Source organism: Phalaenopsis equestris, unplaced genomic scaffold, assembly GCF_001263595.1.
Source record: "Phalaenopsis equestris unplaced genomic scaffold, ASM126359v1 Scaffold000090, whole genome shotgun sequence".
NCBI lineage: Eukaryota > Viridiplantae > Streptophyta > Magnoliopsida > Asparagales > Orchidaceae > Phalaenopsis > Phalaenopsis equestris.
The window spans coordinates 387,977-407,853 of NW_018164532.1; the positions used below are offsets into that span (position 1 = coordinate 387,977).

At 32.6% G+C, this 19,877-nt stretch overlaps 3 protein-coding genes across 3 annotated transcripts; 2 read left to right on the top strand and 1 right to left on the bottom strand.

Moving 5' to 3' along the window:
• The first annotated feature begins 95 nt into the window (after positions 1-95).
• On the top strand, positions 96-6,097 carry LOC110020006 (40S ribosomal protein S3-3-like). The gene is made up of 6 exons (XM_020717946.1): positions 96-234; positions 429-576; positions 671-842; positions 3,993-4,047; positions 4,152-4,283; positions 5,767-6,097. The coding sequence occupies exons 1-6, from the start codon at positions 205-207 to the stop codon at positions 5,938-5,940; spliced, it is 711 nt and encodes a 236-aa protein (XP_020573605.1). The 5' UTR covers positions 96-204; the 3' UTR covers positions 5,941-6,097.
• A 1,731-nt stretch (positions 6,098-7,828) lies between these two features.
• On the top strand, positions 7,829-15,241 carry LOC110020043 (peptidyl-prolyl cis-trans isomerase FKBP53-like). Its single transcript, XM_020718009.1, has 12 exons — positions 7,829-7,961; positions 8,068-8,141; positions 8,330-8,559; positions 8,836-8,975; positions 11,024-11,294; positions 11,379-11,612; positions 11,976-12,152; positions 12,508-12,754; positions 14,419-14,503; positions 14,584-14,625; positions 14,722-14,770; positions 15,011-15,241. Exons 1-12 carry the CDS (start codon positions 7,949-7,951, stop codon positions 15,087-15,089), a joined length of 1,641 nt encoding a protein of 546 aa, XP_020573668.1. The 5' UTR covers positions 7,829-7,948; the 3' UTR covers positions 15,090-15,241.
• A 4,007-nt stretch (positions 15,242-19,248) lies between these two features.
• Positions 19,249-19,877, bottom strand: LOC110020028. The gene has a single exon (XM_020717980.1). The coding sequence runs from the start codon at positions 19,775-19,777 to the stop codon at positions 19,382-19,384; it is 396 nt and encodes a 131-aa protein (XP_020573639.1). The 5' UTR covers positions 19,778-19,877; the 3' UTR covers positions 19,249-19,381.

The window sequence follows — 19,877 nt, forward strand, 5'->3', positions numbered from 1 at the left end:
CTTGACCGGCTTATCTCAGCCCTTCAACTTCTGAATCAGGTGAATCTGTGCCGTTCGATTTTTTTCACGACAAATCTCCCTTTATAAGCCGAGTTCTGTTCCTCGCCGCCTCCGTCTAGGGTTTTTCTTTTCCTCAGAAAGCACGAGCGCAGAGAAACCTCTCGAGGCAACGCATTTCTTCAGTCATTTGCTGATCTCCCAACCATGGCAACCCAGATGAGCAAGAAGCGTAAGGTTAGAGCTTATTCTCCTAAAAATTGCCCCTCAGGAACTTTCTATGCGTTTTACTTCATCTGATTTGAGTTGCAATTCTGTGTTCAAGTATCGTGATCAAATCATTCTTTCAGATTATCGGAGGGGTTCGATTGTACTCTTAGATTTTCTATGTTTTGTATGGTTTTGCTGAGGTTGTGTTACTACTATTTCAGTTTGTGGCCGATGGTGTTTTCTTCGCGGAGCTGAACGAAGTGCTGACTCGTGAGCTAGCGGAAGATGGATATTCCGGCGTGGAGGTCAGAGTTACTCCCATGAGGACTGAGATCATCATTAGGGCGACTCGCACTCAGAACGTTCTAGGTTTGATCTCTCTTGACTGTTACCTTCTCTCTGGTGGCATTTAGGGTTTTTTTGGTTCGATAAATGTATGGGTTTTGGTTTTGCATGCTTATAGGCGAGAAAGGGAGGAGGATTAGGGAGCTGACATCAGTGGTGCAGAAAAGATTTAAATTTCCAGAGAACAGTGTTGAGCTTTATGCCGAGAAGGTTAACAACAGGGGGCTCTGTGCCATTGCTCAGGCGGAGTCTCTTCGATACAAGCTTCTCGGCGGTCTTGCTGTCCGAAGGTTTTATATTCTCTTTTACTTGATTTTAATTCCTTTTTTTTTATTTTTCTTAGATCTTGTTCAATTTACAAATTGATTGTTATAATTTTATTTACAGTTCGTTTATTTGATTGAGAGGACCTCTGTTAATCTTAGTTTAATTTCTTTTTGTTAGGGTTGAGATTTTTTTTGACGTTGTAGGGGTGTATAAGATGATAATCAAAGCAGTTTCATGTTCCCATAACTAATTTTCACCCCTTGAGTACTTGTTGTTTAGTCCTGTACATTTTATGGGGACAGGACATGCATTGTGGATTTAAACCAGCTTTAATGCAAACTTATCTTCTTTGGTCTAATCATTTGTTTTGATTGTTTGTGTGAGAAGTTTGAATTATTGTGGATAGAGGTCTAAAGGGATGTGCTTTTGCTATGCCATTCATTTTATTCCTTGTTCTTTATTTATAAACATTATCTCTTTCGTAATCAGGTCTTTGAATTTTATAGAATCATTATTAGGTTTCGCTGTATTTTGTTGCGTTGAAGTGAACATGAATCTACTCTTTTTAAATTTTCTTTCGAGTGAGATTTTTAACCTAAACAATTTTGTTTTATTTTTGTGCTGTCCGAACAATGTAATAGATGATATTCTAGTAAATTTTATATATATAATTTTTTGTTGGGGTGCAATTTTACTTATTTTGCTACATTTGATTTAGTTGTTCTCGCGAGCTAATGATCTAAAGTTGAGCTGGCCTTGACTCGTTTAAAACATACTTAAAATTTATGAAAATCAAGAGTTTAAATTTAAATTATTAAAAATATTTAGAAGTTATATTTAAATTTTATGTATTGAATGATTTTTTAATTTTTTGCCCATAATTGTTCATTTTTTTCTTGTTATAATAAAAAACTGTCTAGTGAGCCAACTTGAACTTGTTGAATTGAGCTCGAGCTCAAACTCGATTAATTAATCAAGCTCAAACTTGAGCCTAAAGTTGCTCAAGCTTGATTCGAACTCATTTCCACTCCTATGTAGGTTTTTTAAGAGTTAAGCTGATGGCTGGACTGCCTTTGTTGGATGTATCATAACTACAAAATAAAAGATTTGCAAGAATTGGAACTAGTTTGATGTTTGTTTTAGGGAAATATTGTTGCATTCTAAACTACCCCATCTTCCCATTGAAGTGCATCTACATTTGTTGCCCTACATAAAAGTTTCCTTGTGGTTCCTCGCCTATGATATCCCTTGTGAATGGAAGTTTAATGTTTTATTTTTTTGCTAAATGCTTCATTTCGTATGGTCCAATTCAATGCCAACCTCCTTGTTTCCTTTTATTTTTATTTCATTTGCACTCTAGCCACCGAAGGTGTGATAAAATCCTTTGTGGTGTTTTTGTTTGTGAAAAAAGATTCTAATGTGCCAAAGAACCATTATGGCCATCTAGTATTTTTCTTTTGTGCCAAAGAACCATTATGGCCATCTAGTATTTTTCTCTTGTTTTTTTTTAAGTATCCTATTTTGGCTTATGAGCTATACTCTACCCCCAAATTTTGGCATCATAGCAATCGAAAGGGCTAACAACTAATAACAATTATGTAATACACATGTTTAAGCAGAAATCTGCATTGTTAGGGATACGAAAAAGAATACTTTATACAATTATTAAAACCATTAAAATGAAGAGAGCATAACTCTCATATCATCATATTACCATGGATCAAACTAACATTTGCAACATTGGTTCACATATACACTTATAATATAGAAGGTTGAGTTACATATTCTAAAATGCTTATTCCAGTTTGCTATATCTCTCAAAATTGTTCCAGTTGACTATATCTAAAATGTTTTACGGTGTACAAAACATCTCTTAAAACTTAGTGTTTTTTTTTCTTTTTTTTATTAAAATGCCATCTACAAAGCAAATCGGCCATTTGGTGCCAAATTTGTGTCGGAAGGTGGCAATATTGATGTCGTACAAGCTGTTTGTGTTATGAACAAGTATTTTGGTATCATTCCATAACATAAGCTTGCAATGGCTGCATGATGAATACTCATCAATTTAAGAAAAGGCTATGCTTATGCTATTCTGGTAGCTTATTGTTGCATTTTGATGGCATGATTTTTATTTGACGATTTTATTTTTGTTCTAAATTTTTTCATTCCAGTAATGCAATTGTTGGTTACATTGTACTGTCTGTTTCCCGAATTGGTTTTTTTTTTTTTTTTGGTGATTTGAAATTCATGAAATTTCTCTATAATATTTTAAAAAACCCGTTTTTTACAGATTTATTCTCTTCATTTCACTTCCTATCTGATGAAATCAGAATTCATGTTAATAATGTTTTTATTTTAGGGGGATATACATACTTGGCTCACAATTGTTATGCATTTGCACGTCTCACACAGACTTTCATATTTACACTTTAGCACTTAGGTGCTGTCTGGCAAAAAATGAGATTTACGTTATTAGGATTTAGTGAATGAGTTAAATCCGGATAATTTTCTGGCAACGGATTTACTAAATCCTATAAATCCATTAAAACTGTTTGGGAAGTTCTACCCGGAAAGTTGAATAAATCCAATGGCTCTTTCATCAAATCGTGTAAATCCACCGATTCATGGGATTTAGTGAAATCCGGGTTTTTCGGCCAAAATCAGTGAAATCCGGATTTATCAAATTTGCGGCTTTATTATCCAAAATGACCGTCTAGTAAGATTTAGCCTCTACATCCAGGTTAAATCCGGGGCTAAATCAGTTACCAGACAACCCCTTGAATCTTTAAAATAACATCAACTATAGCCCTATATCCGTCTTCATTTGTCTTATGCCTTTATCTGTTGTTGGAGAAATTAAAAATTGTTTGACTTGATGATTTGGGAGTTGGGACCAGTCTATAACTTTCTAATCATCAAGTTTAAAAGTATTTTCTTTCTTGGAAATGTTTGTTAGTCTATTAATTAAATTGATTCATTCCCTTTGTTTATTTTTTTCTCTAAAGGATTATTTCGATTTTAATTATCAGATGTCTTCTGTTACAAGTTTTGCATGACTGCCTTTTTTGAACTGAACACTAATTATTTTACTATAGGATTATTTCTCTAAATATCCTTTTTGTTGTGGTCTTTTTCAATTTTTTTGTTACCCAACCTTTGCAATGTTTTTTCAGGGCGTGTTATGGTGTGTTGAGGTTTATCATGGAGAGTGGTGCGAAGGGATGTGAGGTATGTTTAGTTTTCGTTGTTTGATCTCTCTTTTTTATTTGGCTTTTAACTCTCGAAATTTTGGATTATTGACCAACCTTCATTTTCCTTATGTGATTTTTTAGGTTATTGTAAGCGGAAAACTCAGGGCTCAGCGCGCCAAATCTATGAAATTCAAGGATGGATACATGATTTCTTCGGGTCAGCCGGTGAATGAATACATCGACTCGGCCGTAAGACATGTTCTTCTCAGACAGGTGGGCTTTGTTCCAGCGTGATATTTTTCGTATTTGTAAATTCAATGACAGTAGCTTTGTCGTCTTTAGACCATGTTTTTTATTAGGAAGATTTAAATACGTACTTCTCAATTCTTTTATATTTACATATCTAACATCTAAACTTTAATTTTTACATACATGCCACTTTTAAAGCCTAAAATGTTGGTATTTTTTATGTTAGATATGAAAGATTTTATTGGTACAAATGTAAAAGGTAAACTTTTTAAGTGTTAGAAGTGCAAATATATAGGAATTGGGGTATGTCTGTCATTGCCTTGTTTTATTATAAATTAACAGAAACAAGCTGGAGTTTTTGTTTTAGAAATCTTAAAATACATTTGTTAAATGAAATAGAGTTTCCCAAACTCGAGTTAACCCAATTACTTGGATGCTTTGTAAATTTTGTAATGATTGATTCACACAAGAGGAATCGTAATAATCAATCATTTTGGGTGCTATTTTGTTTGAATAAGTTAGTTTGTGGGTCATTTCATGTTCATGGGGCAGATTGTTATTTTTTATTGTGCATTTTATTTCATCTCTTACTTTATATGAAATAATACTTAATAATCCAAGCTCAAGCCTATCTTGATCTTGGATAATTCAAGTTTATTCGGTCCAATCTTAAGCCGAACGAAGTTTTTTATACGTCAACTCGATTAGATTTTTATTTGAGCCATACTTGACATTTTGATGTGAATCATTTGTGTGAGTTATGTTTCCAATATCATATAGCGAATTTTATATCTTTTAACATATTATTTCAAACTAAATAGAAACAAAGTACTAGTTAATTTTTTTATTTTAGTTATTTCACTAAGTTAATAAAAATTTACTTTTCTCTGCAGCTTTAACATGCTTCTGATACTACCTAAGTTTCTTTTTAGGAAGATTTACAGTAATACCACTTATGTATTTAAACATCTTACACCTAGTCATCAATTTATACAATAATACATGACAACTTACGAATGCATGTGAAGGTGTATTTCACTTTTTAGAAGTTAAAATAGTTGTATTCTTTATGTGATGTGAAAGATTTGAGACTGTGGTATAAATGCAAAAAAAGTAAAGTTTGGATGTTACATATGTAAATACATAAGAATTCTGTGGTATGTATATAAATTCCAAATTAAAAAAAAAACGGCATATTACATACATAGCACACTTTTTTATTTTATTTACATATCTCACACTTAAACTTTCATATTTGCACATAGAATTTTAGCGCTTTAAACCTATGCATGAAAATGTGTATTTCACCTTAAAAAAGTGATAGCAGTGCTATTTTTGTTGTTTTATCGACGATTCGAGTGTTACCCATAAAGATGAAAGCTTAGGTGTGGTTATGTAAATACTTTGTGTGCTATATATGTAAATGCCCTAAAAAACATTCAATTTAATCATTTTGGTATGTGATTGTGTTCTTCAACCCCTATTGTTATTTTGATTTGATATCTAGGGGGTGCTTGGCATAAAAGTGAAGATTATGCTTGACTGGGATCCCAAAGGCAAGCAGGGGCCAACCACTCCTTTACCTGATCTGGTTACAATTCATCCACCCAAGGAGGAAGAAGAGTATGGCAGACCATCTTTGACTCTGCCTCCTACTGACATTGAAGTCCCCCCTGCTTAAGTTACATACAAATTTGTTCTACTTTTTTGGCTGTTACTGCTGAATTTGTTTTCATGTACTGATGAAACTGACATTTCTGGATTTTGTTTGGTTTTTTGTTATAAATCAAGATGGATTGTATTGACAAAGTTTATTCTGTTTTTGTTGTGATGAGAAATAGCTTGTTTGGCTTGACTTTTTTTTTTTGTCATCATTTGCTGTGGTTTTTTGCAGAAAATACTTCCTTTACTGTTCATGTATAATTTGCCTTTTGTTGACAATTGGTTTTTGGTGTTTTTTTCAGTCATTGAATGTAGGAAGATTTACATATATACCTACTTAACTCCTATGCATCTGCATACTTAACACCTAATCTTCAATGTTTTGCATAAATACCTCCTTATTTATGCATGAAAACTGTTTTTCACCTTTTAAAATGGTGGTATCAAGAAAGATTTGTGAGGTATATATATGTGAAAAACAAAATTTGGGTGTTAGATATTTAAATACATAGGAATTTGGTGGTATGCATGTAATTGTCCCAAATAATTATTTAAAATGTATTGTAACCAAATATAAAAATTAGTTGATAAAATGTATAATGCACTCATCTTAATTTGATTTTAATGAATTGATAATTTCCATAATTTCTTTTTTATGATGGTAATGAAAAATATTTAAGGTCTCATTCCTTTAAAACTCAGGGTGTTCAATTGATGGCAAAAGTATGGAAGTTTTATGTGTGGGTTGTTTGGTTGGGAGAATTGATTGTGCAATGTAAATTTGTTTTAGGATTTTAGAAAATCAATTATTTGACATGAGGAATTATATATATAATGTAAAGTATCAATGAATTAGAAATTTTGGTGGTGATTCATTTTGGCTGAATTTAAAATTTGGTCGGTTTGAGTGAAGAGTTAATACTCTTCATTAATGAGCAATATTATTATTAAGTCCCCTCTCTACTGTCGTGTGTATTTTATCGCACGCGATATATATATATATATATATATATAGATGCCTACTACTTCATTAATGTTAATGTAGGCATCATGCTTTCATATCACTCATCAATTGGAGGACCAAACTAGTAAATTTTGACATGAAATTTACTATCATACATCCTATGATTTCTACTCAACTAAAATTTTATCCCTTTATCACATTGTGATCCTCATAAATTATGATTTCTTAAAAAGGAAATTAGAAAAAATAACCTTAAAGTTTACAAATTTTGATCATTTTTTATTAAACATTCGTATAATTTTAATTTTCAATCAAATATTCAAATTTTTTTGCTCCAATGACATGATTGTAACTACCAAATAATCCAAATCGTTGTGTACATCCAAACTTAAACATGTCGCTTCATATTATAGTAACAACAATTTATCCATCATAAGCATTTTATTAGAAAAATATTTTCTCAATTTTTTTAAATATTTGAATAGTTTTATATAATCAAATAAATAAATAAATGAAGCAATCATATTTTCATTTACATCTTAGAACTATAGCCAAAAAAGGACAAACAACACTCATGATGAAATAAAAGCAATATAGAACAAATTAAAAGAGTTATTGCTAAAATAATTATATTGTATAAATAAATAATAAATTTTATACTATTTTTTGAAGTAAATCTACCTTTACCTTATACAATTAAAATATTAGGTATACATGTCATAAAATTTATCTCTTTCTATTCATATAATATCTAAATTTTTTATATTTACTTATATAACATTTCAATGTCTAAATCACTTAAAGTGGATGAAAAAACTATATTTATTTTATTTTCAAAAAATTTATATTTGTGATATCTAATAAAATTTAAAAATTATGATTTTGTATAAATATATAAATACTAAAGTTATGTAATATATCGAGTATTCAATTAATAACTAGTGTTATTTTTGGAAATTAGGGTTTAACGTTTAGGGTTCTAAGCTCTGAGCGTTATAGCATTCTAAGGAAGCCGCCTACTGTCAGGAAACCCTGTCGTCGGAGCCTATCGTTTCTCTGCGAGATGGCTTTTTGGGGTAAGTTTTTCCTTCAATCCCGTTGAATTTACTCTCTTTTAGATTTAACATCTTCATATGTTCTTGCTTCCACTTCGTCTTCATTTCGATCAATTGTTTCATTCAGGAGTTGAAATCAAGCCTTCTAAACCACACAGCCATAATTTCGACCAATCACGCGGCAGGCTTCGTATATCTCAGGTCAGTTTTTTTGAAAGAGGGATTTTTCTCTTTGTAGAATGTTAATCACTGTTCATTCAAGCCGGGAACTTTTGTTTTGTTCGGTGTTTAAAATTTTCACCAAATTCTGTTGTGTGATTTTGGATTGTTGGAAGTTTGATTGCTATATATATTCTTCGATTAAGTAAGATTTGGTGTGGATTATGCAGGCAACGCTGGGGGATGGAAAGTCTACATCTAAGAGCACTGTGCAGTGCAATGTAGGCAACAAAAGCCCCGTTTTGCTGTGCAGTTTGATTCCCAATGTATCTGAAACTTGCCATTTGGAATTGGAGTTTGAGGATGATGAAGAAGTTATCTTCTCTGTTCTTGGGCAGAGAAGCGTCCACCTAACTGGATATTATCTCGGTCATGGGCCTAGCTTGGATGGAAATGATACGTATCCTTTTTAACTCGAAGCTTCAACATTAATATGCTAATGGCCCTATATTTTTTTGGAAGATTTGCATACATATCACTCAATTCCTATATATTTACATGCCTAATACCTAAACTTCAATTTTTACATACATACCTCCTTAGCTATGCATGAGAAGATCTATTTCACTTTTTAGAAGTTAAAATGATGGCATTTTTCATGTGATGTGAAATATTTGTTTCGCATAAATGTAAAAAATAAAGTTTAGGTGGTATTTTTTCCTTAACTTTTTGTAAGTGAATCTTATGGGGAGGATATTGCTGAATCTGATACTTCTGATAGCTGCAGTTATGGCAGTGAAGATGAGTATGAGTCTGATTTTATAGATGATGCTGATGTTGCAATTTATACTGATTCTCAGAGGCCCAAAAGCAGCGGTATTTTTTATACTTTTTGGTCCCTCAAATTGATATAAATTTATGATGTTTTCACTTGCGCATTCATGCATTTACATGTGCATATTAGGGAAGTTATTCTCATCATGTATTTGTATGTTATTGTTGAATCCAAAAGTGTCTAGGAAACACATCGAAAAAATATAGCGTAGCAGAACAAGGAAGAAACAATTAAAAACTGTGAAATGCGTAACCTTTTACTAGGAAATGACCCCTATTTATAGGCAGAGGAGTATGAATGTTACAATTACAGATTTAACCCTAATCATTAGTTTTTTGGGGCTACTTTAGTAAATTACAAGAAAAATATAATAAGATATTAAACCAGGTCACTCGACTAATATTGAGCTCGTCAATCGTCTAGCTCAGTCAATCGACTAAATTCAGATTGTGTGTCAGTAACCGATCAACAGGAGTGTCAGTATTTAAGCGGTCATCTCAGATCGCATTGATCGTCTGGGAAGTCTTTGAATAACTTCCAGATCTTCGGTTTGCCAACCAATTGAATGGTTTCGTGCGTGATTGATCTTTTGAACTTATGTCAATCGTCCACTCCTCCCCGATCGTTGCTTTTTCTGAGATCCATGTTGCAGTTATTTAGTCGGTTGCTCGACCCATCATTGATCGTCTTCCATTTTGGCTGTCAAATTGCTTTAAGATTCATGTCGTCTAATCTTTCGTATACATATTTAGCTTCCTAATTCCCTTCTTTAAAACTATGTAGCACATAAGAATAAGGGAATTTTTTTTCACGTATACAAAGATAAAAAAATACAACTACAAAATTGAATGACATAATTAGTTAATAAATGTCTTCCATGGATTTTCGCGCCCATGCTATAAATAAGCCATAGTCCAAGAGAGTGTTCACACGATTTTCTATCTTTTACTGCTTCTGATCTTTTTCTCTTCTTCTGCTCGAGTCTGCAACGATATCCGGTGAGAGAGCATCAACCGCCGACAAATATGTTCTCGTTAGGGCTCTCGGTAGTATGTGGGTAAATGCCCGGAAATTGGATGTGAAGCGAAAATTGGCGAATGAAGCTCCTGCGGGGGAAGTGAGTAAAAAGAGGGTTGTACAGTGGTTAAAAATTGACGATCACGAGGATCAGATTGGCTCCTGGGATTCTCTTGCAGGCCCGTCGCAAGGGTGAGTTTTGGAACGAACCAAAGGTCGGTCTGACGATCATTCCACTTGACATCCTTTGACGCTACTTTTCACATGGAATAATTTGTATAAGAAAGCATATTTGGAGCTGTATTCAGTGCTAGTTTCCTATTTATTTATGCTTTATGAACTTTGGATCTTAATAAATTTTTATTAACCTTCTCCATACTAGTCTTTTCAGGTTAGTTTTTATATTAAATTTCAGTTTTGTTTATCCACAGCTCTTCAGTTATATCAAAGCTTTCTATTTCACGATTATTTTCGGTGAAGCATGTGATTCCCTTGATCTTTTTTACCTTTTTTTTATCATTGGTTTGGTATTTTGATTTTCCTATGTTGTAAAACATTTGCATAGCCTTACAATTAATCATTACCTTATTAGTATTATATTTTTTCTTTATTTTTAAAATTCAAAGTTCCAAAGATCACAAATGAAAATTAGAAATCTTTGTTTTTCTATGTACACCTGAATTTTTTTAAATTTTGTGCCAAATGACAGTTAAGTGATTGCGCAAAACAGATTAATTCAATGGGAAATTTAAAACCACCAAATTCTATTGTTCGATTGGAATTGACGCCATAATTCAATCAATTGTTGCTAATATGACTATATGTGGTCTTATTTCTTTCTGTTATTTCTTGCTATTTCTCATATTTTAGACAATCTCTAAGTTAACAATTGTCATGCGTATTACATGTTTTTTTTTTTATTTGCATCAAATTATTTTAAATTTTACCATAATGAATATTGGTGAACAATTATTTTTTTAAAAAATATTTGCCACTTATTTTTTGTCTGTCATTTTGAGTTTGCATCTGTAAACTCTAGACCCCTAAGTTTTTCTTTGTCACCAATCTCTAGTTGTGATTGAGGAGATTGAAGATGATGACAAACAACAGCGTAACTTCCGTCGCCTAAAAAAGAAACAAGAGATTAGTGACTCCGAGGATGCTCAATTCGGATCCAAACAAATAGTGGTGAGGAACCAAGAATCTTCAAAAGTAGAAAGCGAAGATGAAGATGGTTTTCCCATTTGTTTCCCCGTCGAGAGTAAAAGTTCCAAAAAGAAGAAGATAAATCATGATAAGAAAACAAAGATTGATGCTGTTGGTCAAGATACTATTCTTATTAGGTTTGTCTTAGTATTTGTTTTCAAATTTACACTATCATTCTACTATTTATCCTCACCTTACTACTCTTTTCTTCTTTCTGGCAGTGACGCGGCTCGTGATTCCGCAATTCCTATTGAAACTGAATCTAAAAATAATGAAAAATCAAAGAAAAGGAAGGGGAAGGATGAAACGTGCTGTGTAGGATCTGAGAACAATGAGAAACAGAATAAACAAAAGGAGAGTACCAACATGGAGAACAGATCTGAAAATGATGCTCATATTACAATTAATGAAGTTGAAGAACATGCTAAGCAAAATGGAGTTAAAGATACTGAGAAGTAGGAATAATACAAATAAGCTTGGGGCTTGTTTGGGATTGATTTTGCTTTTTATTTTTGTTTCTAAAAATATATTTGTTTAGTTTGTTTTCTTACATATGTTTATTTTTTGTTTCTAAAGATAAATTAGCATGTTTTTTAAAATACTCAAAAACTTTTACATATTTTAAGCGTTTATAACATCAATCATATATTTGTCAAATATGTTAAACATGTGTTGTTTCAAATCAAAACATAAATAAAACAAAATAAAAATAAAATACAAAAAATAAAAACAAAAGTGATCCCGAACAGTCCCTTATTGTTCTTTAAAGGTCTATTTTCTGATTTAATTGCAATTTTGTTGGTTTTTTTATGTAACAGTGATTGTGAATCTGCTCCTGTTCTGCCTGCTGATTCTGAGAACACCAAGCATAGCAAGACAAAATCCAAAAAAAGAAGAATTAGGGATGAACCGGTGTCCGATACGAAAGACTATAGTAAGGACGACAAAATTGACACGGATAACATGCCTGAAGGGGACGGGATGCCGATTGATAAGTAAGATATAAAAATTGGGGCAGGGTATTTGCATACATACCACTAAATTCCTTTGAATTTACATAGCCTAACTCGTCAATTTTTCTTTTTATATTCATACCACCCAAATCTATCACGTCGTAAATATCACTATTTTACATTTTAAATGGTTAAATTCACCTGTTCATGCATAGATGAGGTGTTCAATATGTAAAAGTTTTAGGTATTAGATGTGTAAATACATAGAAAGTGATATCTACGTAAAATTCCCATAAGATTTTTACAAAAGAAAAATTACTTCTATCTAAGTTGGATGTTGCTGCTTCCAGAGTATAACTAACATGTTGCTCGCTTTTGAATCTGTAATTTCTTGCAGCGACGCCATCCCTGCGGCTGCAGATGAAAATGCTGTGAAGAGAAAGAAAAAGAAAAATAGGAAAAAGAATAGTTATTCGGATATAAAACACGAGTTAGAAAAGGAGAAAGCTGGCCCGGCGAATGGTGTCGAGGAATCGTTGCACGGATCTCAAGCTATCAAAACTAGAACTTTTCCTAACGGTCTTATTGTGGAGGAAGTTTCCATGGGTAAACCAGACGGTAAAAAGGCGTCTCCTGGAAAAAAGGTATCGGCAAAAGTGCTTATTACATAATGGTACCGAAGTTGGTATTTTTATCCATGTTTCAATATATGTGCACCTTTTTGTTATAAAGGAGAAGGGACATTTACATACATACCATTCAATTCCTATGTTTTTACATGTCGAATATGTAAACGTTGTCTTTTACATTTGTACCACCCAAATCCTTTATATCACATCAAAAATACCACTGATTTAACTTTTAGAAAGTGAAGTACACGTTTTCATGCATGAGTCAGGTGGAATGTATGTAAAAATTGAAGTTTAGATGTTAGAAGTTGAGTGGTATGCATGTAAATTTGAAGTTTAGATGTTAGATATGTAAATACATAGAAGTTGAGTGGTATGCATGTAAAATTTCCAAAGGAAATTTATGGCCCGACAGAATCTGGTGGGCAGGATTAACTTGTTTTTTAGAAACTCAAAGTTGGTTTAAATTCATTGATATTGTCATGCACTTTCTCAGTTTGTTTGGTTGGGAATAAAACAAAAGGAAAATTTAACGCACAAAGCATAATTCAATCGCCGAGAACAGAGAAGAAAGGAATATTAATATACAAAATAAATTAAAATTTGGGGGAATTTACATATGTACCACCTAGTTTTTATGTATTTGCATATCTAGCACCTGAACTTTACTTTTTTTTTACATTTATACCACCCTAAACTTTCATATTACATAAAAGAAACCACTTTTTGTAACTTTTAAAGAGTGAAATACACCATTTCATGCCTAGGTGAGATGGCATGCATTCAAAGTTTGAAGTTTAGATGTTAGATATATAAACATACATAGGAATTGAGTGGTATTTTTCTAAATCTTCCTTAAAAATGTTATACAGGTTCTCCGATTGTCGATTGTGTCCTAATGTCATTGCTACAGATTTTGTTTGTCTTGTTCATCACTTCATTCGAAGGTTGATCTGTGATTTAATCTGTGAAAGACATTACTCTGCAGAGCATAAATTATGCTCCACAACTTAGAAATTAACAAATATTATTGGGTCTTGTTGCATAATATGCCATGATAGCCTCTTAACCTCTGTTATAGGTCGCATGGAAAACGCTCATGCTATTTTGCAGTTTAGTGAAGCAGAAGAGTGATGGCCCTGACGTTTTCTAGCGCACTGTCGCAATATGACGTTCAATCAATTGAAGCATTTTTTGTGTGGGAGCTCGAGGATAAAAAGTAGGCTGATGGTGATGGACTCGGGGTCAGCACAGAATTGCTTGCATAGAATCTCAATTGTGTAGTGAAGCCGGCAAGCGAATAAAAATTTTCTAGAGGGAAACCGAGACTGATTCTAATCAAAATTCCCGGGTTTCATGGAAAGTCTAGCTTTTTATAGATCTCTACATCCTCTCCTGTTGAACAGTCGAGCCAGTCTCCTCTCAAGTAGGGGATTCTCGAACAGCTTTATATTTATGCAAAGCATATCGAGATGAGCTTGAAAACCATTGGATTTGCTTTGACATCAGTGCAATATAAAAATCTACTGAGACATCTATGCTGCTATTTTATTTCTTTTCGTTTAGTCTCCTCTCCTTCTATGAGATTATTTACTGATTTACTCTGCAAATACTCATTTTTGCTCTTTTTTTCTTTTTTTTTTCTTTTTTTTTTCTAAATTTTCATCTCATTGTGACAGGTATCAGTCCGCTATATTGGCAAATTAAAAAACGGAACTATTTTCGATTCGAACATCGGCCAGAAGCCCTTCAAGTTCCGACTTGGTAATAATTCACAAATTGCAGAACCTGCCAATTTCAAAAATTAATCTTCTTCCTTTTTTTTTTTTTTTTGGGCACTACAGGCATAGGTGAAGTAATCAAGGGATGGGATATAGGTGTTAATGGTGAGTAATGAAAAAGGAAATTTTTTTATTATGGCAGTGCAGTTCTTTTACAATTTATTCTATGATCTAAAACTGCAATTCCTGATTTGTTTCCAGGCATGTGTGTTGGTGATAAGAGAAGGCTCACTATTCCACCTTCATTCGGGTATAAAGACTGCCTTGTCTGTGTTTTTTTTTTTTGAACAATAAAATATTGGGACATTTACATATATATCCAGCACACAAACTTTGCTTTTTTACCTTTATTACATCAAAAAGACCATCATTGCAACTTCTCATGCATACATAAGGTGGTATGGATCAATTTATGTAACAATAGAAATGTAGGTGTGATTACATAAGGTTTTATTTTTATTTTATTTAATTTTTATTTTTTATGATGCAGTTATGGGGCTAAAGGTGTGGGGAAGATTCCACCAAACTCTTGGCTTGTTTTTGAGGTGGAATTGATTGATGTGCAGTGAAAGAAACACTGCATAGTTTTAGAGGTACTACACTAATGCTATTGAGTGGCTATTTTTTGTCCTGTTTTGTGGAGAGTTAAGCAAGCAGCAAGAGTTGCCACAATTTTGTTTCTGAACATTTTGATCATAATGTTATTCAAATTTGCAACTCATCTCCTACGTTTCTAAAATTCCAACAAGAGCGGTATCCTCTTCTTTTGAATTTGATAAAGAGGTGCTGGCTTAGATGGAGAACCTGTGCCTTTACAAAATATTCATTTACAAGTTCATACAAATATATATATATATATATATATTTATATATTTTTTAAAATATTAGTGGATAACTAGGTGCAAAATTAGCTATAAATAGCTTGGTATAAGATCACTAAGGAATGGCCAGAGGCTATTATACGAGTCTCCAACAACTCGTAATGTGCCTAACAATTCGAGTATCACCTTCTTAAGACCAATTGTGTCAGAGGGGATTCGAACTCCCGACCTGAGTGGTCTTACACCAAGGATGTCAACCAACAGGCCAAGGTACATTATATTTACATTGTGTTTGTAAATGACTAAGGTCGAACATAAGAGTTTAGCTCATTAAAAGAATACAACATTTTTATTTATTTATTTTTTTTTTTTGAAGTACTTATCTTTTATATTTGATGGAGAGGTGTTGATGTTGACATAATAAGGTAATATGAATCAGTTAATTCACCCAAGAAGAGCATTATTTGACAAATAGCTAAAAAATGTGTTCAAATGTTGAGAGAAGTTCATGAGAGTCAACACATCACTCCAAGAGGAGCAATTACTACTAACAAATGAGAAGCTTAAACTTGTAAGAAGGTATATGTTGTCCACAGGCCGAGTTGCCAAGTGACCAGGATTTCATATTGTTGCAATCTCGACGATTGTTGAACACACGATGCTCTTTCAATGGGGGTGTCATGAATTGACCTAATGTGGCAACTCCATTTGAACTCAACTTTAAAATTTTTTATTTGGGTTGACTCGATAATTTTCAGGTTGGGTTCCGATGAGAAATTCTCACTTATATTAAATTTTAAATCGTAAATTTTAATAAGAAAATGTCAATAAAATTAGCAGAAGTTCATGGCAGAAAAAATAATTTTTATTTCTTTATTTTAACAAAGTTTGGATTTTTCTTAAGTAATTTTTTTTTGTACATTTATTTCCTTCTGCTAGAAAAAAAAATGCATATATATGGCTGCATGAATTTTGTTATGTGTTATAATATAAAATATATTAGCATGAAGTGTTTGTATTATGTAATATGTAAGTCTTGTACTGATGACATGAATGTAGCTCTTCTAAGTGGGCTTTTTATAAATTTATGGAAGATTATAAGATTAGGTATGGATAACTAGGTGCAAAATTAGCTATAAATAGCTTAGTATAAAATCTCTTCTCTCTCTCTCTCTCTCTCTCTCTATCTCTCTCTCTCTCTCTCTCTCTCTAGGCTGTCAAAAAAGCTCGTTGTTCGCGAACAGCTCGTTAAGTAGCTCGTATTCGGCTCGTTCTTTAAGTAAATGAGTCGAACACGAACAAATTTTTAAAGCTCGAATAATAAAAGAGACGAACATGAACAACTCTTTGTTCGCTCATGTTTGGCTCGATTTAGCTCAAAATTAAAAATATATATAATTATTTATATAATAATATATTACATATATTATTTATATGATATTACATTATATATATTTATATCTAAGTTTAAATCATAAAATCTCGTGTGATAATGTGGTTAGTGTCTTCTATTGTATACATTTAGTCCAGGTTCGAATCTCACACTTTACATTTATTTATTTTTTCAATTTAATTTTTTTCTTCTATTGTATACATTTAGTCCAGGTTCGAATCTAATACTTTACATTTATTTATTTTTTCAATTTAATTTTTCCAAGTCAATTTCGAGCCGAACACAAATACACTATCCATGAGCCAATTTCGAACACGAGCCGATTTCGAACACGAGCTATTTCGAACGAGCCGAACATGAGTTCGCTCAAGCTCGGCTCGTTTATAGCCCTACTCTCTCTATCTCTCTCTCTCTCTCTCTAACCAGTTATATAGTATATGGGCATTTAACAACCACATAATTCTTATGTATTTATATATCTAAAGCCCAAACTTTCATATTTACATAGATAACGCCCGAATTTTTAACATCACTATAAAAATATCATTATTATTAACTTTTTAAGAAATGAAATACACTAGTTTACGATAACAAAGTGATATAAATGCAAATATCAAACTATGCGTTTGATATGTAAATAGAAAGGAATTGTGTAGTATGTATATAAGTTTCCTAATTTCTTAGAAAAATCTTATGATGAGATTCCAAGAGAATTATATTGGAGAGTTTTAGAAAAGAAATGTGTTGAGAACAAAGTTTGGATTTTTCTTAAGTAATTTTTTTTTTGTACATTTATTTCCTTTTGCTAGAAAAAAAAATGCATATATATATGGCTGCATGAATTTTGTTATGTGTTATAATATAAAATATATTAGCATGAAGTGTTTGTATTATGTAATATGTAAGTCTTATATTCAAGTCATTAAAGATATGTATACTATAGTCGTTACTCTGTTCAAACACATATAGGATTGACCAAGTATTTTCCTATTTCAGTTAGGATTACATCAGGGATCATGTTTTAGCCTATTCATTTTCCTATTTCAGTTAGGATTACATCAGGGATCACGTTTTAGCCTATTCTTTTGCTTTAGTGATGGATGTTCATACTGGACATTTACATGAGGATAGACCTTGTTTATATGTTTCAGTGATGATATCCTTCTTGTGGATAAGATTAGAGAAAGTTCAACAAAACTTGATTTATGGAGGTTAACTTTAGAGTCTAATGACTTTCGTTTGAGTCGATCAAAAGTTGAGTACATTAAATGTAATTTTAATAGTAGTTGATCTAATAGTGGGGTTCTAACAATTGATGATAAATTCATTAAAATAAGTTAACGTTTTAAAAATCTTAGATCTATTGTTCAAAGTGTTGGTCATATAGATGAGGGTGTTATTAGTAGAATTCAAGTTGGATGGTTTGAGTGGAGGATTGCATCGGGCCTATTGTGATAGAAAAGTAACGCTTAGACTTAAAAATGAAATTTTAGTAAAGTATTGTCGAGAGGAGAATCCTCGTGTGGATTAGTGGCTTTATACTTCGAGACAAAAGGTGGCACGATATGACCGTGAAAGAGTTGGAGTAGCTCCAATGACAAACAAAACTAGAGAGAGTTGCCTTTGATGGTTTGGTTAAATAATTGTCTAGGAGAGTAGTTAGTTTTAGATTTGACTTACATTAAGAGAGGTACAGATAGGCCTAAAAATTAAACTTTATTTATAAAAATTAAATGAGAAAATTACACTCAATAAGACACAATAATGGAGAAAAATCATTCATGTAGCAAAACGCACTTAATGGGATAAAGGCTTGTTGTTGTATTATTATATATGTTACCAATAGTGTGTCCAACACACGCCATGCATGCCCTTTTCATTTATATTTAATTAGCATTGTGTCAAACTTTAAAGTAGTCCATTAGAAATAAAGATGCTATACTTAAAGAGACTTACATATTAAGAGATTTCTATTATATCAATTCTATAAATAAGAAATATAAACACATCATAGAAATAAGTAAAAACATAGCCCATTAAGATAGACTACATAAATTAATTAGATGTAAATTAGAAGGAAATTAACAAACATACTACACAATTCATATAATATTTACATATCTAATACCAAAACTTTCATATTTATATTTACAACATTAAACCTATGCAACTAAGTGTCATATGTATAAATATGAAAGTCTTTGGTGTTATATTTATAAAACCACTGTTATTTTTCTTTACATTTCTAGTTTTACGCAATACTATGAAAATCTTTACATCCAACTAGGGCTGTCAAACGGCTCGTTGTTCGCGAACAGCTCGTGTTCGGCTCGTTAAGAAGCTCGTGTTCGGCTACATCCTCATCAACTATAAAAATCTCAACTTGATTCAATTTTCAAAAAAACCCATAACCATTCCCAATTTGCATTTCTCACCTCATTTCAAGTTCAATTGATCTCACATGAAACTTTAAAAAAGAGAAAAAAATCATTAAAAAATTAGAAAACATTCATATATTATCAAAACTCCATAGAATTTCACAATTACTTCATAATTATAAAACCAGCAAACATACGAAAAAGATAAAAAAAAAATACAATTTTTTTTTCAAAAGTGCAATTTTTTTTTCAAAAGTGCAATTTTTTTTTCAAGTCCTCTTCACCGGATCGAAATTAGAAACACCAATGACTGCTCCAACGATCACACCAAGAACAACACCTCCTGAAACAATACTGAGCAGAAAATTCTTAAGAGAAGGCGAAAGTCCAGGCTGAGCTGCTTCGGCTATTTCAGGAATCGTCATTGCTGCAACCAGAGCAGCTGCGGTGAGTCCGGCAATGGCTTTCTCCTTCGCGGTCGCCGGAGATGGCTTGAGAGTAAGCAGGAGGGGGGTGTTGGGTTTGGGTTTCGGAGAGATTGCGGCTCTTACGGAGATCTTCGGTGGGTTAGGGTTAGGGTTAGGGATAGTGTGTGGCTTGGGTTGGCTGAGAGTGGGAGGAGAGAGGAAGTTGGAGATCGGTATTGATGCTGTTGCGGAAGCCATTGGAGAGGTTTCGAGCTGAGGAAGGCAGCAGGAGTGCTGTGTGGAAGAGTGAGTTAGGATTTTGTTTATGAGAGGGGTGGGGCTATGAGGATAAGGGAAT